This window comes from Rattus norvegicus, chromosome 14 (assembly GCF_021556685.1).
Source record: "Rattus norvegicus strain SHRSP/BbbUtx chromosome 14, alternate assembly SHRSP_T2T, whole genome shotgun sequence".
Taxonomy (NCBI): Eukaryota; Metazoa; Chordata; class Mammalia; order Rodentia; family Muridae; genus Rattus; species Rattus norvegicus.
Window position 1 is genome coordinate 77,964,379 of NC_141547.1, and position 26,276 is coordinate 77,990,654.

The 26,276-nt window shown below is 47.5% G+C and overlaps 1 protein-coding gene and 1 pseudogene across 3 annotated transcripts in view; one reads left to right on the top strand and one right to left on the bottom strand.

Annotated features, from left to right (window-relative positions):
• Positions 1-26,276, bottom strand: part of Crmp1 (collapsin response mediator protein 1) — a 45,877-nt gene that overhangs the window by 3,980 nt on the left and 15,621 nt on the right. For 2 of the 3 annotated variants that reach the window (NM_001365151.1, NM_012932.3), the window contains 11 exon segments: positions 1,491-1,670; positions 4,156-4,326; positions 5,321-5,462; positions 6,146-6,302; positions 6,996-7,116; positions 7,899-7,967; positions 8,605-8,685; positions 10,360-10,421; positions 13,077-13,241; positions 14,859-15,043; positions 18,372-18,460. In NM_001365151.1, the coding sequence (NP_001352080.1) occupies positions 1,491-1,670; positions 4,156-4,326; positions 5,321-5,462; positions 6,146-6,302; positions 6,996-7,116; positions 7,899-7,967; positions 8,605-8,685; positions 10,360-10,421; positions 13,077-13,241; positions 14,859-15,043; positions 18,372-18,460 (1,422 nt within the window). 3 annotated transcript variants of the gene reach the window in all.
• On the top strand, positions 20,601-21,154 carry Glo1-ps1 (glyoxalase 1, pseudogene 1; annotated as a pseudogene).

The following is a 26,276-nucleotide window of genomic DNA, read 5'->3' on the forward strand; positions in this document are numbered from 1 at the left end:
AACCTCAAGTACAGTAACTTGACTCTCTGATGCAAACTGATGACTTAGCAGAGGGCCAGATACTTGCTCAGCGACAGGTAACTGTTCACCATAGGACTCAGCTGCAGATCGGGTAGAGCGTCTACAGCCCAGCAACGGTTTCGGGTAGTGGGGATTCCAGCCATTTTGGTACCTGAGAGCCCTGGCCCACAATGCTTGTGATGTGTGTGGATCTGGTACTGCCCCTTGTGGCAGAGGCAGAGGGACAGCTGACAGATGGGGGCAATTCTGTGGGATCTGGGGCTTGGAGAAGGTGTCTGACTTTGCTGTCTAAACCATGGATAAAGTACAAGAATGGAAACACACACAGGAGCATACATCCACTCAAGTATAAATACACTTGTGCATGTATGTACAAACAACATGCAAGACAAACATGCACACACACATATATGTATATATATATATGTATATATATGCAGATGTGTACAGTGCATACAATGAAGACACACATACATGCAGAGCACACTCATAGGCACATACTCATACATATGTATACACTGTATAATATACACAATGAATAAATGAACATATATATACATGTGTACACAGTGCAAAGTGGTCACACACATGTGCATACATGTATAATATACATAATTAACACATAATATGCATAATATACAATGGATAAATGAACACATACAAATGCATGTGCACAGCACACATAAGCACACATATACATACATGTGTAATACAAACAGACAAATGTTTACACATGCATGCATGGACAGTATACACAATGGGTGTGTGCAGATGTGCATGTGTGTACGATACATGCAGTGGCACACCTGTGTAGTACACAAAGCGGACACACATGTAAACATGCACAAGGAATAGAGACACACAGACAACATGCACAGCTGGCCCTTCTGGCACAGCATCACTTAGATCATGTAGATAATCAGACCATATGGTGACAGGAAGGTCACAGATGGGAGACAGCCACAGTAATGAGTCCAGAGTTCCCTTCTCTGCGTCAGAGACAAAGACAGAGTTGCTAGGGCCTTCCAAGCCAAGGCTCAAGATCTTGGAAAAGAAGTAGATAAGATCTGGCAGGAGGAGAGGGGAGAGCTACGCAGGTGAGCGGGGAGCCAGCCCTCGGATTGCGGGCTGTGTATTCTCACTGAGGTGGAGGGGTAACTGGGTAAGTCTTTCGAGGCCTTGAGCACCAAGTCCTAATCTGGAAAGTAAAGCTCATGACCCTCCAGTAGGCTACATAAGGAACCTCCAAGATGTGCAAGGCAGAAGCCCAAGCAGCTCATGAGCACCGCTCACACACAAGTGCACTTGACACAGCATGCAAGGCCCTGCAACCTCCCTGGCCTGTCTGCTCTCAGATGAACAAACGAACAAATGGGGCATACAGCCATGCTCACCAACCCCCCACAGCACAGAGCCCAGGTCCCAGAGAAGGGGACGACAGCTCAAGGGCCCTCCATGCAGGAGCTCACCTTGCTCCTGATCCTGACACGCTGGTAGAGGTGCTCTGGGAATGGTTTCCGAGGGATGAAGCGGCCCATGCCCTTGCTGACGCTGATGTTCCCATCCTCAAAGACAATCTTGCCCTGGCTGATGACCACCAGGGGGGAGCCATGGCACTCCATGCCCTCGAAGATGTTGTACTCCACAGTCTGTGAATGCAAAACCCCAGAGTTACTTCTGTACCACACCCGAGGTTTCCTCTGCATCCACAGGGCACACATATGATGCTATGCTGTAAGTATTATCCAATGACTTTTTCTTCTCTGTGATAGTCCACCATGCAAAAGACAAGTCCCAGCACCAGCTGAGACTGAATGTTAAAACTTATCCTGGGGCATCTTGAATGGAAGCCAGCACTGGAGACAAGCACTGTGCACTTTCTGATTGTAACCTACATTTCTGTGGCATTGTTACCTTTTGTGAGGGAGAGCTTCCTCACTAAAGTACATGGGCTTCCCTAAAACATTTGAGGTACACAGGCAAATCGTGACCCAAGGAATAAGCCCAGTGTGCACTGCTGGGTGGAAGTCAAGGAACATTGCACAGAGCACAGGGTAAGATCGTGCTATTGCTGTCTTGTCTACTGAAAAGACAGGTCCTGTGAGGTGGTTCAGTGGGCAGGGTGCTTACTCCAATGACCTGAGTTCAATCTTTGAGACAAATGTGGTGGATGGAAAGAACCATTCCTCAATATGTCCCTGACCTGCATATCCCCTCATCAAAAAGCAAAAGAGAGGGGGAGAGAGAGAGAAGAGGAAAAGAGGGAAAGATGGAGGAGGGGAGGAAAGGCAGAGAGAGAGAAGAAGAGAGAGAGGAGGAGGAAGAGGAGGAGGAGGAGGAGGAAGAGGAGGAGGAGGAGGAAGAGGAGGAGGAGGAGGAGGAGAAGAAGAAGAAGAAGAAGAAGAAGAGGAAGAGGAAGAGGAGGAAGAGGAGGAAGAGGAGGAAGAGGAGGAAGAGGAGGAAGAGGAGGAAGAGGAGGAAGAGGAAGAAGAGGAAGAAGAGGAAGAAGAGGAAGAAGAGGAAGAAGAGGAAGAAGAGGAAGAAGAGGAAGAAGAGGAAGAAGAGGAAGAAGAGGAAGAGGAAGAAGAAGAGGAAGAAGAAGAAGAAGAAGAAGAAGAAGAAGAAGAAGAAGAAGAAGAAGAAGAAGAAGAAGAAGAAGAAGAAGAAGAAGAAGAAGAAGAAGAAGAAGAAGCAGAAGCAGAAGCAGAAGCAGCAGCAGCAGCATAAGAAGTTTGGCTCAATAGGTAATGCCTGCTGTTCTTGAAGAGGACCAGACTTTGGTTCCCAACACCCATACCAGGCAGCTCACAGCCCTGTAACTCCAGTTCCAGAGGATTCGACTCCCTCTTCTAGCATCTGCAGGCTCTATGTTCATGTCTCCACAGATTAACACACACATACATGTAATTTAGAAGTAAATTAAAATCTTAAAGAATAGCCAGACAACAGAACATCTAAAAGTCTGTATCTGGCTTGTTGATCTTGAAGAGGAAACTCAACCCCAGCAGCCAGCGGCCATCACCCAACGGCTTTTCACTTGTTCTTAATTGTGCTTGCTTCTTAGCCATTATTTTAAAAGTGGGTCGGGTATGGTTGAAAACAGTCAAGTGGTGTGAAGTGTCTCTGGTAGAGACACTCTCTACCTCTGATTGAGCGGAGTGCCTTAAAGGACTTCTGATTGTAACTCTCACACACACATGCTGGCTGCACATCCTGTGAGGCCTTATTCTCCCCATCCCAGAGACCCTCAGCATCTTTAAAGGCTGGGAGCTCTTTAAAGTCCATAAGCCGTTGAGCTGAGTCCTGTCACGCACTTGGACTACCACTGATCTACACTTCCCAATACCAAACATTGGGATATTGCTCTGTTTTTGCTAAACCACACTGAGTGCAGTCTGTATGTGTGACCGTGTGCATCTCCATTGCCCGAAGAGGTGACACTAAGTTCCAGCTCTGGCAACACGGAGTCTCCCTGGTGCTGTGACAGTATCACAGGTGCACACATTACACCCCGGAGTCCGTGTCAGCATTTGACCCTCTCCATGCTGTGATGTGCAGCTGATAGTGAGAGCAGGTCTCTTCCCCTAGTCAACACACACATCTGCACAACCTTTACTGTCCAACTCTCTTGGTATTCATTAACTTCACAGTATTCTCCTGCCTTGCAAAGGACCTACCCTTCTTTCAGTGAGAGGCAGATTCCTGCCCCTCAACTTTGTACCTTCTGCCTTGCTGTTTTCTTGGCTCTGCAGACTATTTTTTGTTTACTATTTTCTGTAGCCAGGTCACAAACAGAATTATTATTTCCCCTGCAGTTTCCAAATTTTACTTCGTGATTTCTATTCAAAACCGTCATTTTTAAAAGTGGTCCTGGGGACCCGGGTGATGGCTGAGGGGTATAAGCACTGTGGAGAGAGCTGCAGAGGGTAGAGAATGTGATCACAAGACCATAGCAGCAGCCTGGCTGGGCCTGTGCAAAGCACCTCCCTGGAGTCTCTCCGGTGTGAGCTGCTGGTGCAGCCATGAGGCAGAGCTGGAAAACCCTGGACCAATTTTAGCCAGAAGCTTCCAAAAGGACGCAACAGAACCATCACCCACCCAGGCTAGGAGCACCATGGACGGGCTGGGACTTACTGATTTATGGCTTTTGGCTGTTAAGGTCTTCATCTTATCTGGGTCCCAGATGACGACATCAGCATCGGAGCCCACAGCAATCCGACCTTTCCTTGGGTACAGGTTGAAGATCTTGGCTGCGTTGGTGCTGGTGACGGCTACAAACTGATTCTCATCCATCTTGCCAGTAGCCTGAAATCAAGACCCATGCATTGAGGAGAAGAACAGACAAGCCCAGACCTGGGCCTTCCACTGAGGTCTTCACAGATGGACACCAGTCACCCTTGAGAGTGACCTGAGCAGAGCAGGAGCTGTGGGAGGGCTGCTGACACCTTATAGGATCCACTGAGCTCAGGAGATGGCTCAGTTAGTAAAGTGTTTATGCCATAAGCCTGAGGATGTAGTGAAGACCCATTCACTGTCACTTTAACCCAGGACTGATGTTAAAAAGCCAGACCTGTAATCTGCACGCTGGGGAGGGGAAAGCAGGAGGATCCCTGGGGCCAGACCTACACCTACTTAGTAAGCTCGAGGCCAAAGAAGGACCCTGTCTCAGAAAATAAGATGAGGAGGGGCTGGAGAGACAGCTCGGCCACGAGGAGCACTGGTTGTGGACCAGGATTTGATTCCCAGCACTCACATGGTGGCTCACGAAAGTTCATAATTTCAGGGTCTCCAGGGACGACTTCTTGCTTTCAAGGGCACCAGGCACTCATATGGTACACAGACATACATACAGCCAAAACACCCATGGCACACAATATAGGAATTGAAAATAAATAAGTAAATAAGACAGGGACTGGCTTGATAACTCAACAAGTAAAGATGCCTACCACTCAAAACTGATTCTCACAGGCTAGTCTCCGAATTTCCTACAATGCACCATGCACACACAAGCATGCACACACATGCATACATGGAGATAGACACAAGCAATTTTTAGAGCCATTTCTGATGAGTTAAAAGCCACTTCCCTCTGCCATCCACTTTCCCTCCTTCATTCAGGACTATGACATCAGGAAGTGAGGACTCTCTACAGCCTGGAGGTGGTTTCCCCTGAGTCCTCTGCTCCTAGCTCTACTTCCAAGTAAGAAAGGAAGATTTCAGAGTCTGGAGTCCATACCATTGGCTTGGATGGTCCGGGCAAGGCACTTCTAGAATCTTCCAGGGGAAGGGGTGGACTTACCACTGCCTTGTCCCAGACAACTGTCATCCGCTCTTCTATGCCATTGACGCCCTCGGGGATCAGAGTGAAGTTGTCCTTGCCCACAGCCTTCTGAGCAGTACTGTAGGGACAGTGGCCACTACCTGTGACCTGCAAGTCTCCACTGGCAAGAGCAGAAAGGAGGCAGCGTTACACTCATTGTAAACAGCAGACCCAGGCATGGGTCACCCAGCACAGGATTTTAAATCCTGCACCCAGCACTTTAAATGCCAATGGCTCTATGTTAGTTCTGAAGGAGGTACTAGGCATCAGGGATTTTATCTCAGTACTTTTTATTTCTTCTAGTGTTCAGAATTCAACCCAGGGTCTAACACATGCTAGGCAAGTAAACCACCCAACCCTACCTCAATAAACTATAATATGGTCAGTTACCCAACAGCAGCCTGCCAGCTTCACATCTCCTCATGTTCCAAGAGTGTCTCTCTCTCTCTCTCTCTCTCTCTCTCTCTCTCTCTCTCTCTCTCTCTCTCTCTCTCTCCCTCCCTCCCTCCCTCCCCCTCCCTCCCTCTCCCTCTCTCTCTCTCTCTCTCTCTCTCTCTCTCTCCTCTATCTCTCTGACATGTGTCTCTTAGAGTGAGGCTGTTGGCCTATGGCAGTGGGCCCTTTATACTGGACTCATACAACAAATATCGCTAGTTCTGAGTCATAGAAGTGCTACAGATCTCTGGGTTTGTCATTTCTGAGTGCAGACCCCAAGCCTCCCTTCTCTATTATGTCTAATTAGCTTCTGGCTATTGACTGTCTATCCACAACCCAGTCCTGTGACCCCATCCCCATGGCTCTCACCAGGCCAGCAAGGAGGTCAAGTAGTCAGGAGTGGTGGGGTCTGGGCTCAGGGGAGGGGAAGTCACAAATGCAGCTGCCTTGGCCCAGTTCTTGCTCCAGTAGTGGGTGCCATCTGTTCCCAAGCTGGCAGCTATGGGCTCACCGAAGACAAGAGGTCCTTGAAGGGGAAAACATCAAGAGTGGGGTTATAGCCAATAGTGTCCATGCTGACACAAAAGGAGGGTCTTCGACAGAGGAGACTAACTAGAAGCTGATAGCCCAGTATCTCCCTCAGGGGCAGCACCACACAGTCCCCCTTACTATAGAGACCAATTCTATAGCCAGTTAAGGCAGCACTCATCCACATCCATCTCCGGATGTCCCTATTCTATTGACTCTGAGACAATGCTTTCCTTCTTTCCAACCCACAACTAAGTATTTTCCCTTGGGCTATGTTGTAACTCCAACCTCCCCATGTGAGTCCTGGACAGAGCCCAGGAGAGGGTCAAGCCCTCTCAAAAGCCCAGGGAATGGTCCAAATAAGTGGAGATGGTCCAGGGGGGAGCTTCTGGCCACTCTGGACTAATCATCAGCTTTGTGGTCACAGGGAAAGGCTCTAAAGTCAGCCAAGAGCCACATGGTCTCATCTGGCCAATGGAATTGAAAACAGGGAATGCTAACAAAGGAGCTGAGGCTCAGAGCTCGTCAGGGAGCTGCAGAGGTCTCTGACGCTAGCAATTAGATCTAAAAGCAACTCCAGACCACCCCTCCAGCATACCAGAGACCAGAGGCTGCCAGCTCTGGCAGACCTCTACCCTAGCGTAACCTGGACAGCCCTCTGTCGCCCCTCAGAAGGACAAGCACCACCTGCCTTTCTTCCTGGCCAGTGCGATGATGTCCGCCGCACTCTTGCTCATGACCTTGGTGATGTACACAGGGCAATTGATCCGGCCTGCAATGGCAATAGCCCGGAACACGGCCTCGGCCTCCAGCTGGGGACACAGCAGATACAAAGGTCACAGGAGGAAGGGGCAGCTACTCCTGAACTTATGTCCTTCTGGTCTCCCTCTAAAAATCCCCCATTTAGAAGCAGAGGAAAACGGTTGAAAGATGAAAAAAGTTTAAATGATTCTGGTGGGAGATTTGGCGCTAGGACGGTGTCTAGGGATTGTTTGGAAATACTCTGCAGGCTGTGTCAGAAGACTCTCCCAGGAGGACACTGCATCCAAAGGCACACAAAACAGTTATGGCAAAGGACTGGCTCCATGACATTGGGGCATGCCCATGGCTGCTGTGACCCCTTAAATGTGATTTGTTTTATCGAAACCCCCTCTAGACCAGTCGTGCTCTCAGTTCCAGCAAGCCAAAGCACCTGCTGTGACTATTTGGGGCTTTTAATTTACAATCTGTGAAGGCTTCAGTCATGGCCTCAATAGAGGTATGGTTTGGCGGGGACTTTTCAGTCTATTTTCCTGTCACCAATATTCCAAGTCTTCAGTAAAGATTCTCCCCAAATCAGGACACTGGTTTATGTGCAGAACCCAGGGAAATGCTCCTGAACCCTGGAATAGAGACAACTGTTTCTGGCCTCTCTGATAGATTTGCATCCTCAAGAGTCTTGAGAAGGAGCAGGGAGAAGGGAGCCGAGTGGGGTGGAAAGGACAGAGCAGAGAGAAGGAGGGGGAGCTGGGTGCAGCTAAGCTGTTCTGTCCTAGCTGAAGGGCTCTGGAATGAGCACTTGGTTATTACAGATGGCAGAGTGGGGAGGCCTTACCTCCTCAGGTCTACTCAGAGCATGTCCCTCAGGACCTGTGATGCCCATCTCCAGGATCCGTTTTTGTTCCTAGGAGACAAGGACCAATGAGACAGGTATTGATGGACTAGCTGCAAGACACTCTAATAAGACAGACTGACAAGAGACAGACAGACAGCAGATACATGTGTAATTTACTATATATATATATATACATACACACACACATATTACATGATATGTGGTAGGTGATATGTGTGTATATATATGTATATATATGTATATATGTATATATATATGTATATATTTCAATCCAACCTGTTCCTCTAGAGAACCCTGACTAATATAAGAACCTGAAGAGATGGCTCAGTTGGTAAAGTGATGACTATGCAAGAATGAGAATGAGTAAAACCCTCAGATTCCACATTTTAAAAGAGAAGCTGGGTGCACACGGCATTGAGGTGCACATGGCACTGAGGGGAACCACCCTTCCCTGCTTGCAGAACCTCACAATGCAGGGAGAAAATAGATCCCAGAAGCCAAACACCTTACCAATGCACCTTACACTGCACACAAGGGAACATCTCTCATCCGCACATGTGCCAGGGCATCCGACTCCACCCTTCCCCGCCCACTCATCTCACTAATGGAAGATGCACCCCTCTTTCACTGTCTGCTTTGTAACTGGTCTCCTTTATGGTAGGAGGAAGATCCTTGAACCACTCACCTGAGCTATCAAATCTCCATTTTCCGCATGGACTAAGATCACAGCTCCCAGACCCTTAAGGAAGGTGAAGGCTTCGTACAGCTAAAGAGGAGAGATGGGGCTGGTGAGAAATCAAGGTGTGGGGCTCTGTTCATTTAAAAAGCTGTTCCTCTGCTCACTCTGCCTCCCTTTAATACAGTTTGTCATGTGGTGGTGACCCGTGTGGTGATTTGAATATGCTTAACCCAGGGAGTGTCATTCTTAGGAGGTGTGACCTTCCTTGAGTGTTTGTGGCCTTGTTGAAGGAAGTGTGTCACTGTGGGGGAGGACATTGAGACCCTTCTCCTAACCACATGGGAGCCTGCCTTCTCCTAGCAGCCTTCAGATGAAGATATAGAACTCTCAGCTCCTCCTGCACCAAGCCTGCCTGGACGCTGCCATGCTCCCACCTTGGTGATAATGGACTGAACCTCTGAACCTGTAAGCCAGCCCCAATGAAATGCTGTCCTTATGAGAGTTGCCTTGGTCATAGTGTCTGTTCACAGCGGTAAAGCCCTAATTAAGACAATCCCCAACCATAAAATTATTTCACTGCTACTTCATACCTGTAATTTTGTTACTGTTATGAATCACAATAAAAATATCTGATATGCAGGATCCTTTTGGATCATGACCCATAGGTTGAGAAGCACAGCTATAACCCTGCCATCTTCTTTGTCTTCCTTCTAAGCATAAGTCTGCTGCTCCTAGGACACATACTTGCCAATGTAAGGGGGCAGCTCTCAGAAGCAGGAAGCAGTTTGGAAGATCCCCGATTAGAGGCCCATGGCTGACATCCACACCAGGGGCCTCAGTGGGTCAATGTAAGAAAGAAGCACCAGTCATAATTCTACTCATGAGTTACACACGGCTGCTTCCATGAGCCCCGACCAACTTGCTGCTTCTAGAGTACCCCGTGTCCACATCAAAGGCTCAAGGCATCCTAGGTAAGTTGTTATCTGATCCAAGGTGCGTCTTTGGAGGGCAGGAGATATAAAAACCACTGTCAGCACAGTTCTGCAGTAACAGCCAAGGTGCAACTCCTAAGAGTCCTTGAATTTCACTTGTCTGAAATCCCTCAGCACTCGAACAACCTTTGTAAGGTTGGGGATATTATGAGCCTCAAGCCCAGAGATGGTGGGAAAGATTTTCCCAGCTGCCCGGCAAGCAACAGGTATGGTAAGCTGGCACTATAGCTTCCTCTAGGAGGTAGAGGTGTCCAATGGTGGAGGAGGGTTGGTGATAGCAGTAAGCTGCCCTTGGAAACACAGTGGTGTCTTCCTCAGCTCCTTGCACCCCAGGCCAGAGATCTCACATTTGTAAATGAGAAGACAGAGAATCTGACTTTCTCAGTGCCTTGCATTATTTGAGGAAGGCCACAGCTCACCTCTCCAGGGTCAGGGGGAAGGTTCCCAGCCTCCCCTGAGCCCCAAGGCCAACTGTCCAGTCTACAAGAAGGACATGACCAGAAGATGACTTCTGTATATCTACAATGGGCTCCAAGCAGCTGTTTTTTGTTAATGAGCTGCCCAGAGAAGGCTAGAGAGAAGCCATGTGAGGGACACCAAATTCCAATTCCCATCTCTTTTAAGGTATGAGCAAAGGTAGAGGAGAGTCGGTGGTCACACTGCACTTAGTGCTGGGAGTAAGACCTGAGCCCAGGCTGGAGGGTCCCCCCTGCTCATGAATGCTGGCTCTGGCCTGTGCAGATGAAGGGAAGCCTGCCGCAGAGCCTACCTGGCTGTCAGACATCTGGTACAGGTCCTTATATGCCATATAGACTTGGAAGGAGTTGACACCTATTGCAAGATAAGATGGAGAGAACATGTTTGAGTAGAGACGAAGGTCTTCCCAGCAAATCAAATGACCTGGTACATAGTAACAGCTGTCAGGAGAGAAGACGCCATAGGATCCAGAGTGTGGCACCAAACCCAGCTTAGGGGTGGCTAGGAGTGGCATTCAGTCCCTGGAGCCTTCCAAGAAAGATCAAACCTGAGCTGAATCTGAGGGTAAAGGAAGGAAGGAATGGGTAGAAAAGGAGGAGACCAGGAACTGTGCAAAAGAGGGAGGGGTACTCATGGTAAGAATATCTTCCTTTCTACAAAGTGTCTACCTCCAGGTAATACAAAGGGAGCATATGTTTCCAGATCCCATTCTTTTTAATTGGAATACAAATACACAAGGAGAAGTTCAGTATCATAACCAGTACAAACCACGCTCTGGTGTGTGGCACCAAGACGTGCAATCAACTTCTGTGTCTAGCGTATAACTCTTCCCCACAGGGGGTACCATGAAGTACATCCTGCATTGGAGAGACAGCCCTGGCAACAGAAGATGCATGAGTATGGAAAAGACTGGGGAATCCTGCCGGGAAGAGGGTGCTGAAGACTCTAGGAAGAGCCTAGGCAGGGATTTAAAAAGGAAGAAAGGGCAAGACTTGGTCGTGAGGAGAGGTTTGTAGGAACATGGGATAGACTGGAGAGGGCTCGTCTCTCATTCTTCAAGTTGCTTGAGGACAGAGACTGTGGCTCATGGGTCATTTTGCCTTGGTCCTGTGGACCTGTGATTTGTGACTCTGGTTTGTAGGTAAAGCATGAAACCATTTGGAGAAGAAGAAAAGAGCCCGAGAGACAGTATTAAAGGGAACGAACTTCTTTTACTTAGCAACAGAAACGGCAAGCCAGGAGCGTCTGGTGTGTAGAAAGCAAGCGTTACAAAAATTCCTTCTCTTAAAATAATGGGAAAAAAATAGAAATGAAAATTGTTTTCCAAGATTAGCATAAAAATACCATGGGCTAATCAAGCACGCTCAAGTGAAAATATCACAATTAGTACATGCACGAGGGAAGCACAAATACGACGCTTAAGAGACTGTAATCAGGGCAGAGATGGGCCCATCTGAAAATATAAAACCTTGATATAGTCATACACACTGAGGCAATATCCTTGTTGCCAGAGCTCAGTGAGGACACAGAGATCACCATGGCAGGTTCTCTTGTGATGACTGTGCATGCTGTAAGAGTCACAGTAACCATCACAGAAGAATCATGCCTCCTGCCAGCAGAGCACACACAGACACAGGGAATCTGAACTGATGAGAGGAACAGGGACAACTGAATAGTCACACGGGGAGTATCTGCACAAAACATGAGTATAATTAGTAATCAAAAAACTGTGACGAAAGCTATAACGATACCCTGGCTTGAAATTAGCAAGGGCACCCCAAATGCAGTGACACCCAATGGTACGACACATGGGAACCAGGGACTCTGATGTGGCCCTGAGGCTGCACAGATGGGAGCATCTTTCAGGAAATCAATTGGCCATAAGAGTCATGGTCCCAAAATTCACATTTTGTGATTTTATTTCTCGATATCTAAAGAAATCATAAAACTCCAAAACTACAGCTCTTGTGTGAAGGTGCTCACCAGAACTCAATTTATAATGAAACAAACAGGAAACTTAAATGCCCACTGAAAACAAATCAGTTTGAACAAATTAGCCATTGCGCTTCATAAATGGTGTCATTAAAAAGTTACTGATGGAGGGCCATGTCAGTCATAAAACGTTACGTGGAGGGAAAGGTTTCAAATTACAGCAACTGCACAACCATATTAGGGAAAAATCGCTGACATGGACAGGAAGTAAAGGTGATAATGCTGAACTAATGTCTCACTGGGAGGGGAAGCAGAACCAGAGGGGGAAATGTTTGCTTTTCTGATTTTTATGTATGAGGAACAACTTTTATAATGAGAAGACATAACCTGAATTGTAAACATTAAAGTGTACCCAGGACCTCTTGAAGCTCGGCAGTATAGGAGCTCCTTCTCTGGGAGGGACCTCCAGAAGGTCCCCTTTGGACTGACCACACATGTCCTGACCTGTTCCACCCTGCTGCCAGTCCTCATTTTCCTCCTGTCTTTCTGACCCATTTCTCCCCCGTGTGATGGACAACTGAACGTGTCTGCAGTGAGCAGGGTCACCTGGTGTGAGTCTGATCAGAGGGGAACCAAGTGAGATAGCAAGATGTCTACCCACAAGAGTTATTCACAGGGCCAGCCAGACAAATCAAAGAACAACACAAGGGCTGTGCCCTCACAAGGCCAGACTCAGCTCTCGGTATTTAGGAATAACGCAATTCTCACAGGTTAAGGGCAAGAGCTCTGCTGGGCTGGGTCTTGAGGAAGAGCATTTGATAGGCAAAAAATGAATACACTTGTCAGGGAAATGGCTTGAGCAGAAAGTAAGGCTAGACCAGCCAAGACCTTCTGTGTCAGGCTATAGAGATAGGACTTGTTCTGTGGGCTAGGAATGCTTCCTCAAGACTTTAAGGAGTACGCACTCCCTGAACCAGGAGCACATTCTTCCATCAGTTAACACACATGTGTAGCTCTAAGCTGGGCACACAGAAGAGAGTGAAGGGATTTTATGGCCCATTCTGGGTTTTCACTGACCTTTGTCCTGCACCAGCACCTCCAGCTCCTCCCTAACGCCATCGTACCAGCTCGTGATGTCCACGTGGAGCGAATAGTCACAGCAGGATTTGGTGTCTGCTGCTTCGTGCCATTTCTCAAAGGAAGTCAACAAGCTGGACCCAGGTTCAGGAACAACATGGTCAACTGGGACAGAAAGACATGTGTCATGATGCTCAGGACCCAAAATGTTCCAACAGTGGCCACATCACCCCCACCACCATCCCATCAATTTTCCCATCATTGCCACAATCACCAGTCTACACTATCACCATCATTCCTGTCAGCATCGCCATACCACCACCATCATTATCACCATAACCATCATCACCAATCAACACTATCACCATCATTCCCATCAACATCACCATACCACCACCATCATTATCACCATAACCATCATCATCATCAAAACCACCACCACTATCACCATTTCCCGGAAGGTGACTGGGACGCTATATTTGTGCTGGTGGGAGGTACTGATTCTGGGATCACTCAGTGAGCTGATGATGTCTTTGATAAAGAGAGTAAGTCCTGCCTTGTGATCTCCTCCCATCACATATGGCATTTATATCATGATGCTATTTTCCAGGAGTATGTGACTCAGGAGTCCCTCACCAGAGGCTGATTGGAGGGGGACCACTGAACCTTGAACTTTCAGTTTTCCAAAACCATGAGCTCAAATAAACACCTTTAATATAACATACCCAGCCCCTATGAGTCACTGGTCACTTTAAGGCAAGTAACCATAGGGAACAGTTTAGCATCCTGGGACTCCGCTTGGCTTGGGCTATGCACAGCATTAAATGATATTCACACCAATAATTAATAATTTACTTGGTAGCCTGAAACTCTCACATACTGTGTGCATGGGCACACGCATACATGCACGCACACACACACACACGCACGAGCACGCAATGAGAATAATACACCTACCAACCCGTCAGCAGCCTCGGACTCCAGCTACACTAAGCTGCACGCACAACCCTCTCTCTGAACAACAGAGAGATTATTTTTCTTCCCTTAACAACCATTAGTCTTAGCTTCTATTCAATCATGGTCTTCTTATGCTCCAGGTAGGAGACCCAAAAGGCCTATTCAACCTGAACTGGTTCAGGGTAGATGTATAGTTGGGAAACTGTTCTCAAAGGGAACTTTTAAGAGAGAATCTCCTCTTTACCACCTTATGCCTATGTGTACTTGGAAGTGTATATGATTAAAAACAGAGACATCATGGTAAGGGATTTGTATCGTAGAAAAGTATGTATGTGATCTACACTATCAGTCACAACAGAACCACCCTCACCATGGCCCTTAGCAACTGGAACTCCTTGAACCCCCATAAAAAGAAGTCCAGAACAATAATGGGATGCTTGGGTGTCTTCCCCTAGCTTCTTCAGGGGATTCTGACCTGTTCTCTAACTCTTCTTTGAATAACACCTCTTCCTACTTTTTGCAAACCTATGGGAGCTTTTGTTTCAATCCACTGCAAACACCCAATCTGAACACACCACATAGGTAACAATTTCACTCCGATGCACAGTGAAATAACTTTTAAAGATTTACCGTCCATGTGATTGAACTCTTTTTGTTCTGGACAAGAGGCACCCACAGCAATGACCTGTATTTACTGTGGTAAGGTGTGACAAGGAGTTACAGGAACCTTGAGCACAGGGCCAAGTGCACCAAACACCAGTGTGTACCAGTGGGGAGGCCAGGGTCACAGACCATGTCTCTAAGGCCAGGGAGAGTGCCACTCACTGATCATCGTGGTTCCACCTGCCAGCGCTGCTCTGGTGCCCTGGAAGAAGTCATCGGCTGAGGTCATGCCCTGGGACGGCTTCTGCAGGTAAGTGTTGACATCGATGCCCCCAGGAATGACCATTCGGCCATTAGCCTCAATGGTCTTCACTCCACCAGGAACAATCAGGTTTTCTCCTATTTGCCTAGAGGCAAATAACAGATAAATCTTGGCTTGGCTTGGTTGGTTTGGGGATTTGTTTGTTTGTTCTTAACAAAACAATGGAAGGCAGCCAACTGTAGAATGTCAGCTCCTCAAAGTACATGTTTCCCACCTAAGCTGACACAGGGCACTGGGCTGAGAAGAAGGACTCAGGTATAGCATTCTCAAGGGCCCAGAGCCTGTATCTAATGTTCGAGTGTGGCATAGTATGAATTCAAAAGCGCCGGAGGTCTTTTGAATGGATGGCCAGGCTATCTAGGAGACTCCAGGAGGGGAGATGGCAGAGCTAAGAAGAAACCAGCCTCTCTCCAAAGAGGCAATCCCTAGGGAACTTTGTGGTTTTGACGGTTCCCTAAGGGATACAAGGAAGAGCGGCTGAGTGAGGCAGCAGCAGGACCTATTAGTCCCACAGGATTTCACCAACACTTAAGTACTCAAATGTGTCCCCCTAACATTCTTATGTTAAGAATGTTATGCTCCAACTTCCAGCAACTCAGAATATTTCTATAGTACAGACGGGGTCGTCACAGAAATAAAACAGGTCTCTAGGGTAGGCCCTAATCCAATAGGACTAGGATTCATTTTAAAAAGTATAAAGGATGAAGGCAATCAAATAGCCCTACACAGCTGTGATGCCTATGAACTTTATCAATGATCAGAATGCATCATAACCCTAGATCAGTGATTAGCAGTGACAGGCATACCTTGGTGGTCATCAGCAGCTCTCTTACTGGATGTAAGAACTGCGCAATAAGAGGAAAGCCATGTCTGGGACTGAAAACCGAGCCAACAACCCAGAGCTAGTAAGTCATGGACTACTGAATCAGCATAAATCATAAAAACAGTCTACACATTTATCCTCATACCCACAGATAAGTAAAGTCCTCAACCCTCATCTAAGAAGCTTCTCTTCACACACAGAGAGAGTACTACAGAACCACAACCAATCATAGTGCATAGGCCAGTCCCAATGGCTACATCTACAGAACACTCCTACACCCAACACTCAGGAAACACTGCGGAAGAGGGACTGGGAAAACTGTAAGAGACAGAGGATCGGGGAATTTGTTCTAAGATTGTGTCTCCTGGGAATGTCAGAAGAGCTATATACTCATAGAGTCTCATGGACATGACTGCCCAAACCTGAACTGAACAAGAATGACACCAATGGACATGCCAAAGGGGACAGAGGAACGTTCAACCTTACACCAAGAACTATGGGCAACTACAGATAGCTGAGGACAGAGAGTCTTCCCCGGGGAAAGGCACCCCAGTTGGTTATCTGATACCAAATGGTCAGCCCTGGAAGCGTAGACACAGGAAACATTATACAGACTGAGTGGGTTATATTTGGGAATATATATATGTATATATACATGCATGCATGTAATAATAATTAATGAAGAAAGAGGACACGGATTTGAAAGAGAGTAATAGGGATTATATGGGAGAGTTCGGAGGGAGGAAAGGAAAGGGAAGGAATGTAATTACATTAATCTCAAAAATAACATAAAATAATTTACAATTTAAAAAGTATGTTAGGACAATGGAGCACATGGGGGGATAAGTCTAAAAGGACACAGGACAAAGAGACTATCTACAAACAAGACAAGACTTTCTTAGAGGGACCTGCCTTACCTTAACCTGAGACTTGCGCTTGAACAATTTGTGTGGGTTACAGCTCTGGGTTGTGGGACAGCATTACACATACTGGGCACAGCTCCCTCCCCTTAGTCAAGCAATCACAGCACAGCTGCGAGCATCACAAAAGCTCCTGGGCCTACCCAGCAAAGCTGCCCCAAAGTGACAACCACAAGAGAGACTCCTAGCTTCCCAGAGGGCCAGGCTGACCTGACCAAGCATGCTATGTTGGCCAGCAGTCTGGTTCCTGCTGAGCCAGGAGCATAGAATCATCTCCCAGGAGAAAACCCCACAATGGGCTTCAGAGGAACAACCACAGCAACTAGTAACTTGGTCCCTATGGAAACGTCAAGGCACCAGGCCAGCCTCAGCCAGACCAGAAGGGGAGCTCAAGCATCTTCCACTGTCCTCACAGGGATGACATCATTAGATCCAGATGCCAGCGAATCTACTTGAATAACCAAACCCAGATACTCTAAACTCCTCTTGACTTTTCTACATCATTATTGGATAAAGACATCAATAGTAGAGAGAGAAATACTGCCTGGGTAATCCTAATGCCAGCCCCAGCGAGCAACCATTCCAGGTAGAGCACAGAAGCCTCAGGCTTCAGTGGTAAGGATGGATAGAGTGAGCATGGGCCAGATGAGCAGAGCATCTGTAACAGCTGGGTCCTTCTGAGGAACCCTGACACCACACAAGGGCTGCCCCACAGCTAGAACCTGCAGCATAGAGTGTGGGGAGGAGTGTCAAGGACTGTCCAAAGCATGACTATGACAGCTGTGATGAACGCTGTCCATCTCCCTTACACAGTTCCCACCTGAGCTCAGAGTCTCGTCTCCAAACACATGGGCTCCTGTGGAAACTGAAGGGGGCCAGAGAAGAGCCCCCTCAAAAGCGGCCCTACTGAGCACTGGGCACCTTCTGCAGAGCTGAAATTACCATTCACATGATATGGATCATCTCACTTAGTGTCCAGTATGCTTGCAAAATGGAAGGGCAGTGGTCCACATGAGCCCCCTCCAGAGACAGCACAGCCCAGGGAGGCTGCCATGGGTGGTAGACCCTTGCACTGGCCTGCACCTGCATGTCCACAGAACCCCATACCTTGTGGCTCAGCACCTTGCCAGGGTGCCCAGGAAGCACTCATGGTGGGGCCCATTCTTACCTCCCTACTGGCTTCTCTAGTTTCCCAGAACTGGGAGGAAGTGGAGGCAAGGGCCAGCCCACATTCCTGAGCCCCACTCTTCATTGTGCTTTTCATAGTCGTGTCTTCTATTGCACCCCATAACTCCATACTCCTCCTCCCATTTTCTTCCTCCTCCTCCTAAAAGCACACATGGTTCCAGGCTGGTCCTACTGGCAGGGTCCCTTCCAACCTGACACTCTTCTCATTGCTCCTGTACCAGATTCCAGGATGATCCTACAGTGGCCTTCTCCTCTCCTCCTTTCCTTTTCCAGACCCCAAGGGAAGAGTTGGGTAGGAAATCTATGTCGTTTCATATCAGAGGTAGAGAGCAGCAACAGAGCCATCACAGCAATGGGGACAGAAGTTATCATGATCCCTCAGATCACGGGTCCCTCAGAATTCATGAAGAAACCCAGAAACCACCCACCCCACACCCAACATGACTGTTAAAGATGTAGTAGGTCTGTTCTGGCCAACCCACTTTATGAGTCCATCTTCTAGGTAGACATCGGCATAGAAGGACTGGTCATCATTGATGATGCGTCCGCCTCTGATGAGGAGCCGGTCACTCTGCAAAGCAAAACGATGCATTAGATCAACGGCAAGAGCAAGTAAATATTCCCAATTAAATGCTTGATTTTAATTCCCACTGACTTGATGAATACTGATTCCCAACACCTCAATGGATCATATTCAATCTCACTGACTTGTGGAGGAAGCAGGGACAGAAAGCTTCCAGTGCACCCACTGAGCTCCCGCTGCCTATACTAGCCCCTCCCTCGTGACTTCCACTCATTGGAGAAACTAGGTCATTTGTAAAGTAAAAATTTCATAAGCCACTTTTTAAGTAGGATAATAATTGTGTTCAAAGAATTGTACAATAAAAAGATTTAAAGGCATGTGGCCCGGGGCCACACATTTTGATGTTTTCATATTGCCCTTTGTTTTCCACAGCTATAACTCTAGACTATCCATCCTGACCTCCCCACCAGGAGTCCCATGTTGACTGATTCATTATTTTGGCTCCCGGTCAGGGTCAGGCTCTGAAAACCCAGAGGACACATGGGGCATCTGGGTCGGCTCTGCTGGGCTGACAGATGAGAGGACGATGTTTAAGAAGCCAAGGGGTTCATGGGGGTCAGGAGGGTGAGAGTGTGTCTTCCAAGTTCATCTGAGGTTAGATTGGGCAGCTTCAGACCCCTAGATAAGTCGAGGAAAGCTGAACCACACCAGGTATTGGGCTGTAGGGGAGGGAGTGTTATGTAGACACACTGACAACTGTGTGAAGCCCAGAAACAGAGAAATAGAATTCCCGCCTTCTTCTTCTCTTTTTGCCATGAGTATGTCTCAAGTTATGACATGTTCCTCAAGATTATGATTTTTTTTTTTTTTGGTTCTTTTTTTCGGAGCTGGGGACCGAACCCAGGGCCTTGCGCTTCCTAGGTAAGCGCTCTACCACTGAGCTAAATCCCCGGCCCCAAGATTATGATTTTAAGTGCCTGTAGGATACTCTGCCTTGTGGATGCCTAAGCATGTGTTCATTTCACCAAGGGCCTTGTTCAGCATTAAGGTTCGTTCATTTGAATTTTTGAGGCTATCCATTTTTCCTGCGTGCTCATTACTGTTTCCATGGTTACTCAAACTATGCCTTAAGCCCCATTCCTTGACAAGGGCGAGTCTGACAGAACCAGAAGAGTCCAGCCTCCTGAGGCAGGGCCTGACTGACCCACCTGAGGGGACAGCAGGAGATCTGAAGGGAACCTAGGAAACTGGCAGAGGAAACAGGGAGGAGGCAGGCATGAAATACCAAACACAATTAGTGTGGATCCAGTTAAACTGGAACTACCAGAACCTTGATATTAAGACAAGCTGATGATCCCAAGGACCATGATCCTAATGGTCCCTCTGCCATCACAGCTACTGAGAGAGGGAAGGAGATGAGCAAGTCAAGAATTCCAGTTAAGGAACTGGGGCTCACTGGGCAGAAACAAAGTGTGGGGTCCTGATGTTTGCAGCATCGTTCAGACTCCACCCTGCAGAGACATCTGAGAGAGCATCACAAATTGCCGCCTGCCAGAGGAAGCTACACGCCATACTTGCTTTGCTTCCCGCCACTTATGAGAGCATATATCACATGGACTACATATATCCATGCCTGGCTAATGTGTGCCTTGCCCCATGAGATTCTGAGGTGTTGTGGTGATAATGCACTGACCAAAAGTAACTCATTGGTGGACAGGGTTTACTTTAGCTTCCAGGTTAGAGTTCATCACTGAGGGAAGTCAGACCAGGAACTCAAGGCAAGAGCCTAGAGGCAGGAACCATGGACGGAAGCTACTTATTGGCTTGCTCGCTGACTTATGTTATGTTGGCTAGGCTATACATCCCACAATACCTGCCTAGGAATGGTGCCATCAGCAATGGGCTAGGCCTTTCCACATCAATTTTTAATCAAGACAGTGCCACCACAGACTTGCCCATGGACCACCTAACATGGGCAGTTCCTCAACTACGTTTCCCTCTTCTCAGGTGATCATAGATTGTATCAACTAGACTGTAAAAACCAAGCAGCACAGATCCATATATTGAGGGAGGAAACCAAAGGAAGAAGGAAGGGGGTCTGTCACTCAGTCTATAGCAAAGGCAGCTTTTGGAGCGTGTGGCCGGCTTATTTGCTAGCAGGATTGGTCGGTGAGTCTCCAGGGCAGCCATGGCAGAGCCACAGCCAGCGTCCAGTGGCCTCACTGATGAGGCCGCCCTCAACTGCTGCTCTGCCCCAGACCCAAGCACCAAGGATTTGCTACTGCAGCAAACGATGCTAAGAATTAAGGATCCTAAGAAGCCCCTGGATTTTTATATGAAGGTTCTTGGACTGATGCTTCTCCAGCAGCTTGACTTTCCTTCTATGAAGTTCTCGCTCTATTTCTTAGCATACGAGGATAAGAATGATAGTCTCAAGGACAAGATGGAGAGGACAGCATGGACTTCTACCAGAAAGACTACCCTGGAGCTCACACACAACTGAGGCACTGAAGATGATGAGACCCAGAGTTATCACAACAGCAACTTGGACCCTCGGGGATTGGTCACATTGGCATTGCCGTTCCTGATGTCTATGGAGCCTGTAAGAGATTTGAAGAACTAGGTGTCAAGTTTGTGAAGAAGCCTGATGATGGGAAAATGAAAGGACTGGAATTCATTCAAGATCCTGACGGCTCCTGGATTGAAATTCTGAATCCTAACGAAATAGCATTAATTATTTAGTTCCGTGAGAATGTGCCTTTGAGGGGTCGGGGACAGTGGGGACAAGGAACATCATGATGCAAGGTGCTGAGATGCTGAGGCACCAGAAGCGTTGGGGACTGGTGGGTCTTTGCTCCAGTTCAAGTCATTCTGAAATCCTTTTCATTGTCCTGATTCAGTGAGTTTTAAAAAAATCTCCCCTCTTTAGCCAACCTAGTTTTCAATTAGCAATTTATCTTATGACCTTGAGAAAAAGAAGGAAGGAAGGAAAGAAGGATAAATAGATGTATTAAGGATGGATGGATGACATAAAAAATGAATTATTAGTGGATGAATGGATGGATAGATCAGAGGAGGACGGATGGGTGGGTGGGTGGAAATACTGAAGGATGGTGGTCAGATGGGTATCCGTGGTACCTGAATTAGTCCTTGAAAGAGGACTGTGTGAGGAAGGAGAAAAGAGAAGACATCATTTGTTCAAAGGGGAAAATATGGAACAGCCCCCACTCCACAAATGGAATGCTCCAAAGTGAGAGGTGTGACGCCAGTAGTTCTCGAATCCAACCTCCTGTCCTGTGCTCCTAATGCAGGAGGCAGAGAGGATGCGGCAACCCCAGGAGACCTTGGAGGACAGTGCAAAACATCAGACAGAAGAGGACTGGGCCCTGGATGTCTGGAGCAGCACAGACAAGTGGGAGGTCAGGTTTCTGAAGCACCAAAGCAGGCAAACGTGAGTCATCCACAGCTGGTACTCAGCAGGAGGTAGCGTCTGCCTTGTCACATTTAATAGTGGGTTTCTCAGGCACAGCCTGAAAGGAGGCATTTAAATGCAGTGTACGGTCAGCCTCAGTCAGCTCTGTTTCCAGAGTCACAAAGCAAAGCCTGTGCTCAAACACACCCCTCCATCTAACTCCAGATACTGTGTGTGAGAGGGACCACTGGGGAAAGACACCAGGAAGTCTGTAGAAGAGAATGTACGCACAAGGCAAGAAGTGAGGTGGCTGCCTTTCTTCCTTACTGAAAATGGTGCTACTCTGCCTTTTAACAGTCCTCTCTCTGTGTCTTTCTCTGTGTGTGTGTCTCTCTGTGTGTGTCTCTCTGTGTGTGTCTCTCTGTGTGTGTCTCTCTCTGTATGTGTCTCTCTGTGTGTCTCTCTGTCTCTCTCTGTCTCTGTCTCTGTCTCTCTGTGTGTGTGTGTCTGTGTGTGTGTGTGTGCGTGCGCGCGCACGCGCGCGTGCTCATGCATGTGGGAGAACACATGTGCATGTAGACGGTGTTTACACATGTATGAAGGTCTAGTGTCATCTTCTAGAACTTAGTCTTTCTCTTTTGAGACAGCCTCTCATTGGCTTGGACCTTCCCAATTAGGCTAGGCTGCCTGGCCAATGAACCACAGGGATTCACCTCTCTCTATCTACCCTGTGCTGTGATTACAGGCACGCCACCATGTCTGGCTTTTTGTGTGAGTTTCGGGGACCAAATTCAGGTTCTCCACACCAGCACTTACCAATTGGGCCATCACCTTTGTCTGTTTTTTGTTTGTCTGTCTGTCTGTCTGTCTGTCTGTCTGTCTGGTATGGTTTCCAAGGACCAAATTTACTCTCCCACTCCAGCCCTAACCAAGGGAACCATTCTCCCAGCCCTGAACAGGGGTTTTCAGAGCCATTGCTGCTAAACTCTGGTTCAGAAACATCCAGAAAGTGTCATCATGGACTGGGGTTCGCAGGTGTGGCAGTTCAGAAAGTCCCACCTGGCACAGAAGGAAGGCTTCAGTCTCGTCACAAAGCCCTAACCCTGACAGCGTGATGAGGACTCTGAAGAGCTTTGTATACAGCTCCTTCCACGGACTCGTCATACTTCCATGCAATCTAATGGGGTAACATCCACAGAAGACATCTGTTTTGACAATCGTGTTCTTTGTAACTGATGCTTGGAATGGTGTGTATCAGACAAATTAAACTCAGGAACATGGGTGGCCCCACTTAGTGTAAGTAACCAAGGCACTCGAAATCAGACTCAAGGACTCTTAACTTCCTGTCCACATGGGATCCACCAGACCACACTGTGACACATTTTAAAAATATCTTCACACTTTAGATTTCATGACACCCCATGAGCAGATGAAATTTAGAAACATTATAACTCTGACACAAGGACCTTGCATTCTAAAACTCCTTTTTCTCATGGTAAAAACTCCTACGTGGGGCAGAGGAGATGGCTCAGTTAATAAAACTGCCTGCCTTGCAAGCTCAAATACATGAGTTCCATCTCCAGAATCCACTTCAAGGAAACCAGAAGTGGTGGTGGCACATGATTGCAATCCCGGCCCCAGGGAGGAGACAGGCACATGCCTGCAGCTCCCTGGCCAACCAGTCCAGTATAATCAGTGAATACTCATGAAATGAAAGGCTTGGTTTTAAAAAATAAAAGGTTAGTGGCACTTTGGGAATGATAATCACTGGTGTCCTCTGGCTTCCACACACATAACATACATATATACATACACATACTCATGCATACACACGCATATGCACACAAAAATACCACTGGGCTTGGGCCGTGGGTCAGTGAGAAAATGCTTGCCAAACATGCTCGAGGACCTGGGTTCCACCTTTAGTGCAGCAAAACTGAACCAATAAACAAACAATCCCTCACGAACGAGGCACCAGGTAAGTTTTATTATAAAAAAAAAAGCATCGTACTTTTTTTATACATAAGCTATGTGTGAGTTCATATTTTAAACATCAATGCATAAGATTCATGCATTTAAAAAAGAACATGGTGGTGTGGCGACCTATTGCCTCAGGAAATAGACAGTAAATGAAAGACTGAGAAGACATCAAGAAGAAATTCAACAGCTGAATGGAATGCTCTGGGCTCATTCCACAGCGACAACAATAAGCAGAAGTAGCTATGCCCAGCATGGCTCACATTCTCCTTCCAACCTTGTGTGAGAGCAACACCAGAGCAGACAGCCAACTGGGAATGACTGGGGGCAAGAACAGTGCTGAGCTCAGGCCTGGCATTGTATAGTCTCAGCCACTTCCTGTGGCAAGAACTGTCTTTCGTAGGTAACCATTTACAGATGCAGTCCTTTGGTTGGGTACAGTCCCCACATATATAAGAGAAAATTGGCCCCAGGACCATGCACAAACGTCACACAGGATCCACTCCCTCATATAAATGGTTAGGTATTGGCGTCCACGCCCCACAGATTTATGTCATCCTGGGTTATGTATAACACTGGGGCCAATGGAAACATCATGGCAACAGTCATCAGGCTGTACTGCTTATGGAATATAAACTGGGGGTGGCCTGCTAAGAACAGACGAAAATACTGTTCACTCGTCTCCATCTGTGGTGGGCTGAAGCATGAAAACACTGAGCCCTCGACTGTGAGAGCTGTCTGTAACCTCGAAGTGAGAGACACAGAGATGTGTCCAGATGTGAGACCCTGGGGCCATGAATGCCCCTCACAGAAATGAGTCTGGGCTCTTCATGATGGTAACGTGGGAGAGGAAACTAAGAAGAAATGGAAGCAAGGTCACTGGTTATCTTATATTGTCCTGAGAGCTGAAGGTAAGAAGAGGAGGGTTACAGCATGTATCAAGTGACCCCAAAAGGGAGTGCTGGGACACTGTCTCCAGGAAAAAATTTCAAAAAAGTATAAACAATAAGAAATGCAGAACCAAATGTGATGGCATAGTCACACCACCAATGGCTTATGACTGGGCTACTCACATAGTTTCTAGGGAGTTTTAAGGACAAGCAAATGATAAAATGTTAGAAGAAAGGGCAAAACACAAGTCCCACCTAGAAGTACCTAGAGGAAAAATGGCTCTTCCTAGGATTAAATGGCCCTGGTGTCCCCTACCCCTATCATCACTACAGTAAGTTACACACCTTCCCCGACACCCCTGCACTGCCCCTGTCTGTGTACACAAAGCCATGAGCTACTGAGGTGCCCTCACTTTATGGCCAAAGAACCCTGTGCATCAGAGAGGGGCACATCTGGAGCACAAGGCTCCCAAAGGGTGGGGCTGCTGAACGCCTCTTTTGAAGGGTCTGTCTGAGCCCACACCACTAGACAGCAAGGCCACTTCTACTATCAAGAGTCTTGTGAGTAGGAGGGTGGCCCAGGCCATAGGAAGGGCTTCTGCTCCAAGCCTAGCATTATCTGCTACCAGAACCACTGGAGAGAGCCACACTGGCAGGAGGCCTTCGTCCTCCTCACAAATGTGAAATATTTTGTAGAGCTATACTACAAAAATTAACTCAACACTTCAGACATTCTTATCCACACAATAGGAAAGTGAGCCACACTAAGGCTCAGCTGGAGACGAGTCTAGATCATAAGCATATCTATTCCCAAGAGGCTTACAAAATCCTACCTCCCATGGGGTCCTGCTCTCTTCCCACAGGGTGAGAATGAGATTGGTCCCTTCCGCAAAGGCAGCTGTTGGAAACTGCATAAAAACCTACGATGATCTGCAAATTGTCACAGGAAGAGAAAGAGGTGTTACTCTTACCTAACCAACACTTATCCAAACATCACTGGCTGGACATTTGTGGCTATCTAAAAAATAGCAGAGGCTTAAAGCTGTGATTAAGCAAGAAAGACAGTAATTGAGTCATCAGAGAGGGGACTGGGCTGGGTCCTCAAATTATGAGTGGAAAATTACAAAGCTATAAAAAGCAGGGAGGGGAACACTTTCATAAACAGAGTGACAAGAGGCACAGCCCTCTGAAAGTAGCATTCTGGGCTCCAGGCAGGGATTGGTGTGGTGGGCGCTGTCCGTGGTTCTGAAACACGGTCCACTTGGCACTGAGGCTCTCCCCAAAACCTGGAGATCCCTCTCTCCCCTTACCTCATCCAGGACTGTGGATCCTTACTGCTCTTCTTTCTGGACTGGATGGAAACTTTTCTGTTTCTACAACCTCACAGACATAAGTTAAAATGGCTTGTTTCATGGTGGATGTCACTGACTTCAAGAACTGCCAAGTCTCCTAGTACCCTTTCAGCATCTTAATTCTCTAAATGGTGGATATGGGGCCCATGTCCAATCCCTCTGGTGCACAGCTTGTGCTGAGATTAGACCTGATGTGAATGGCTGAGTGCTGATGTGAACCACTGATCCTTGGG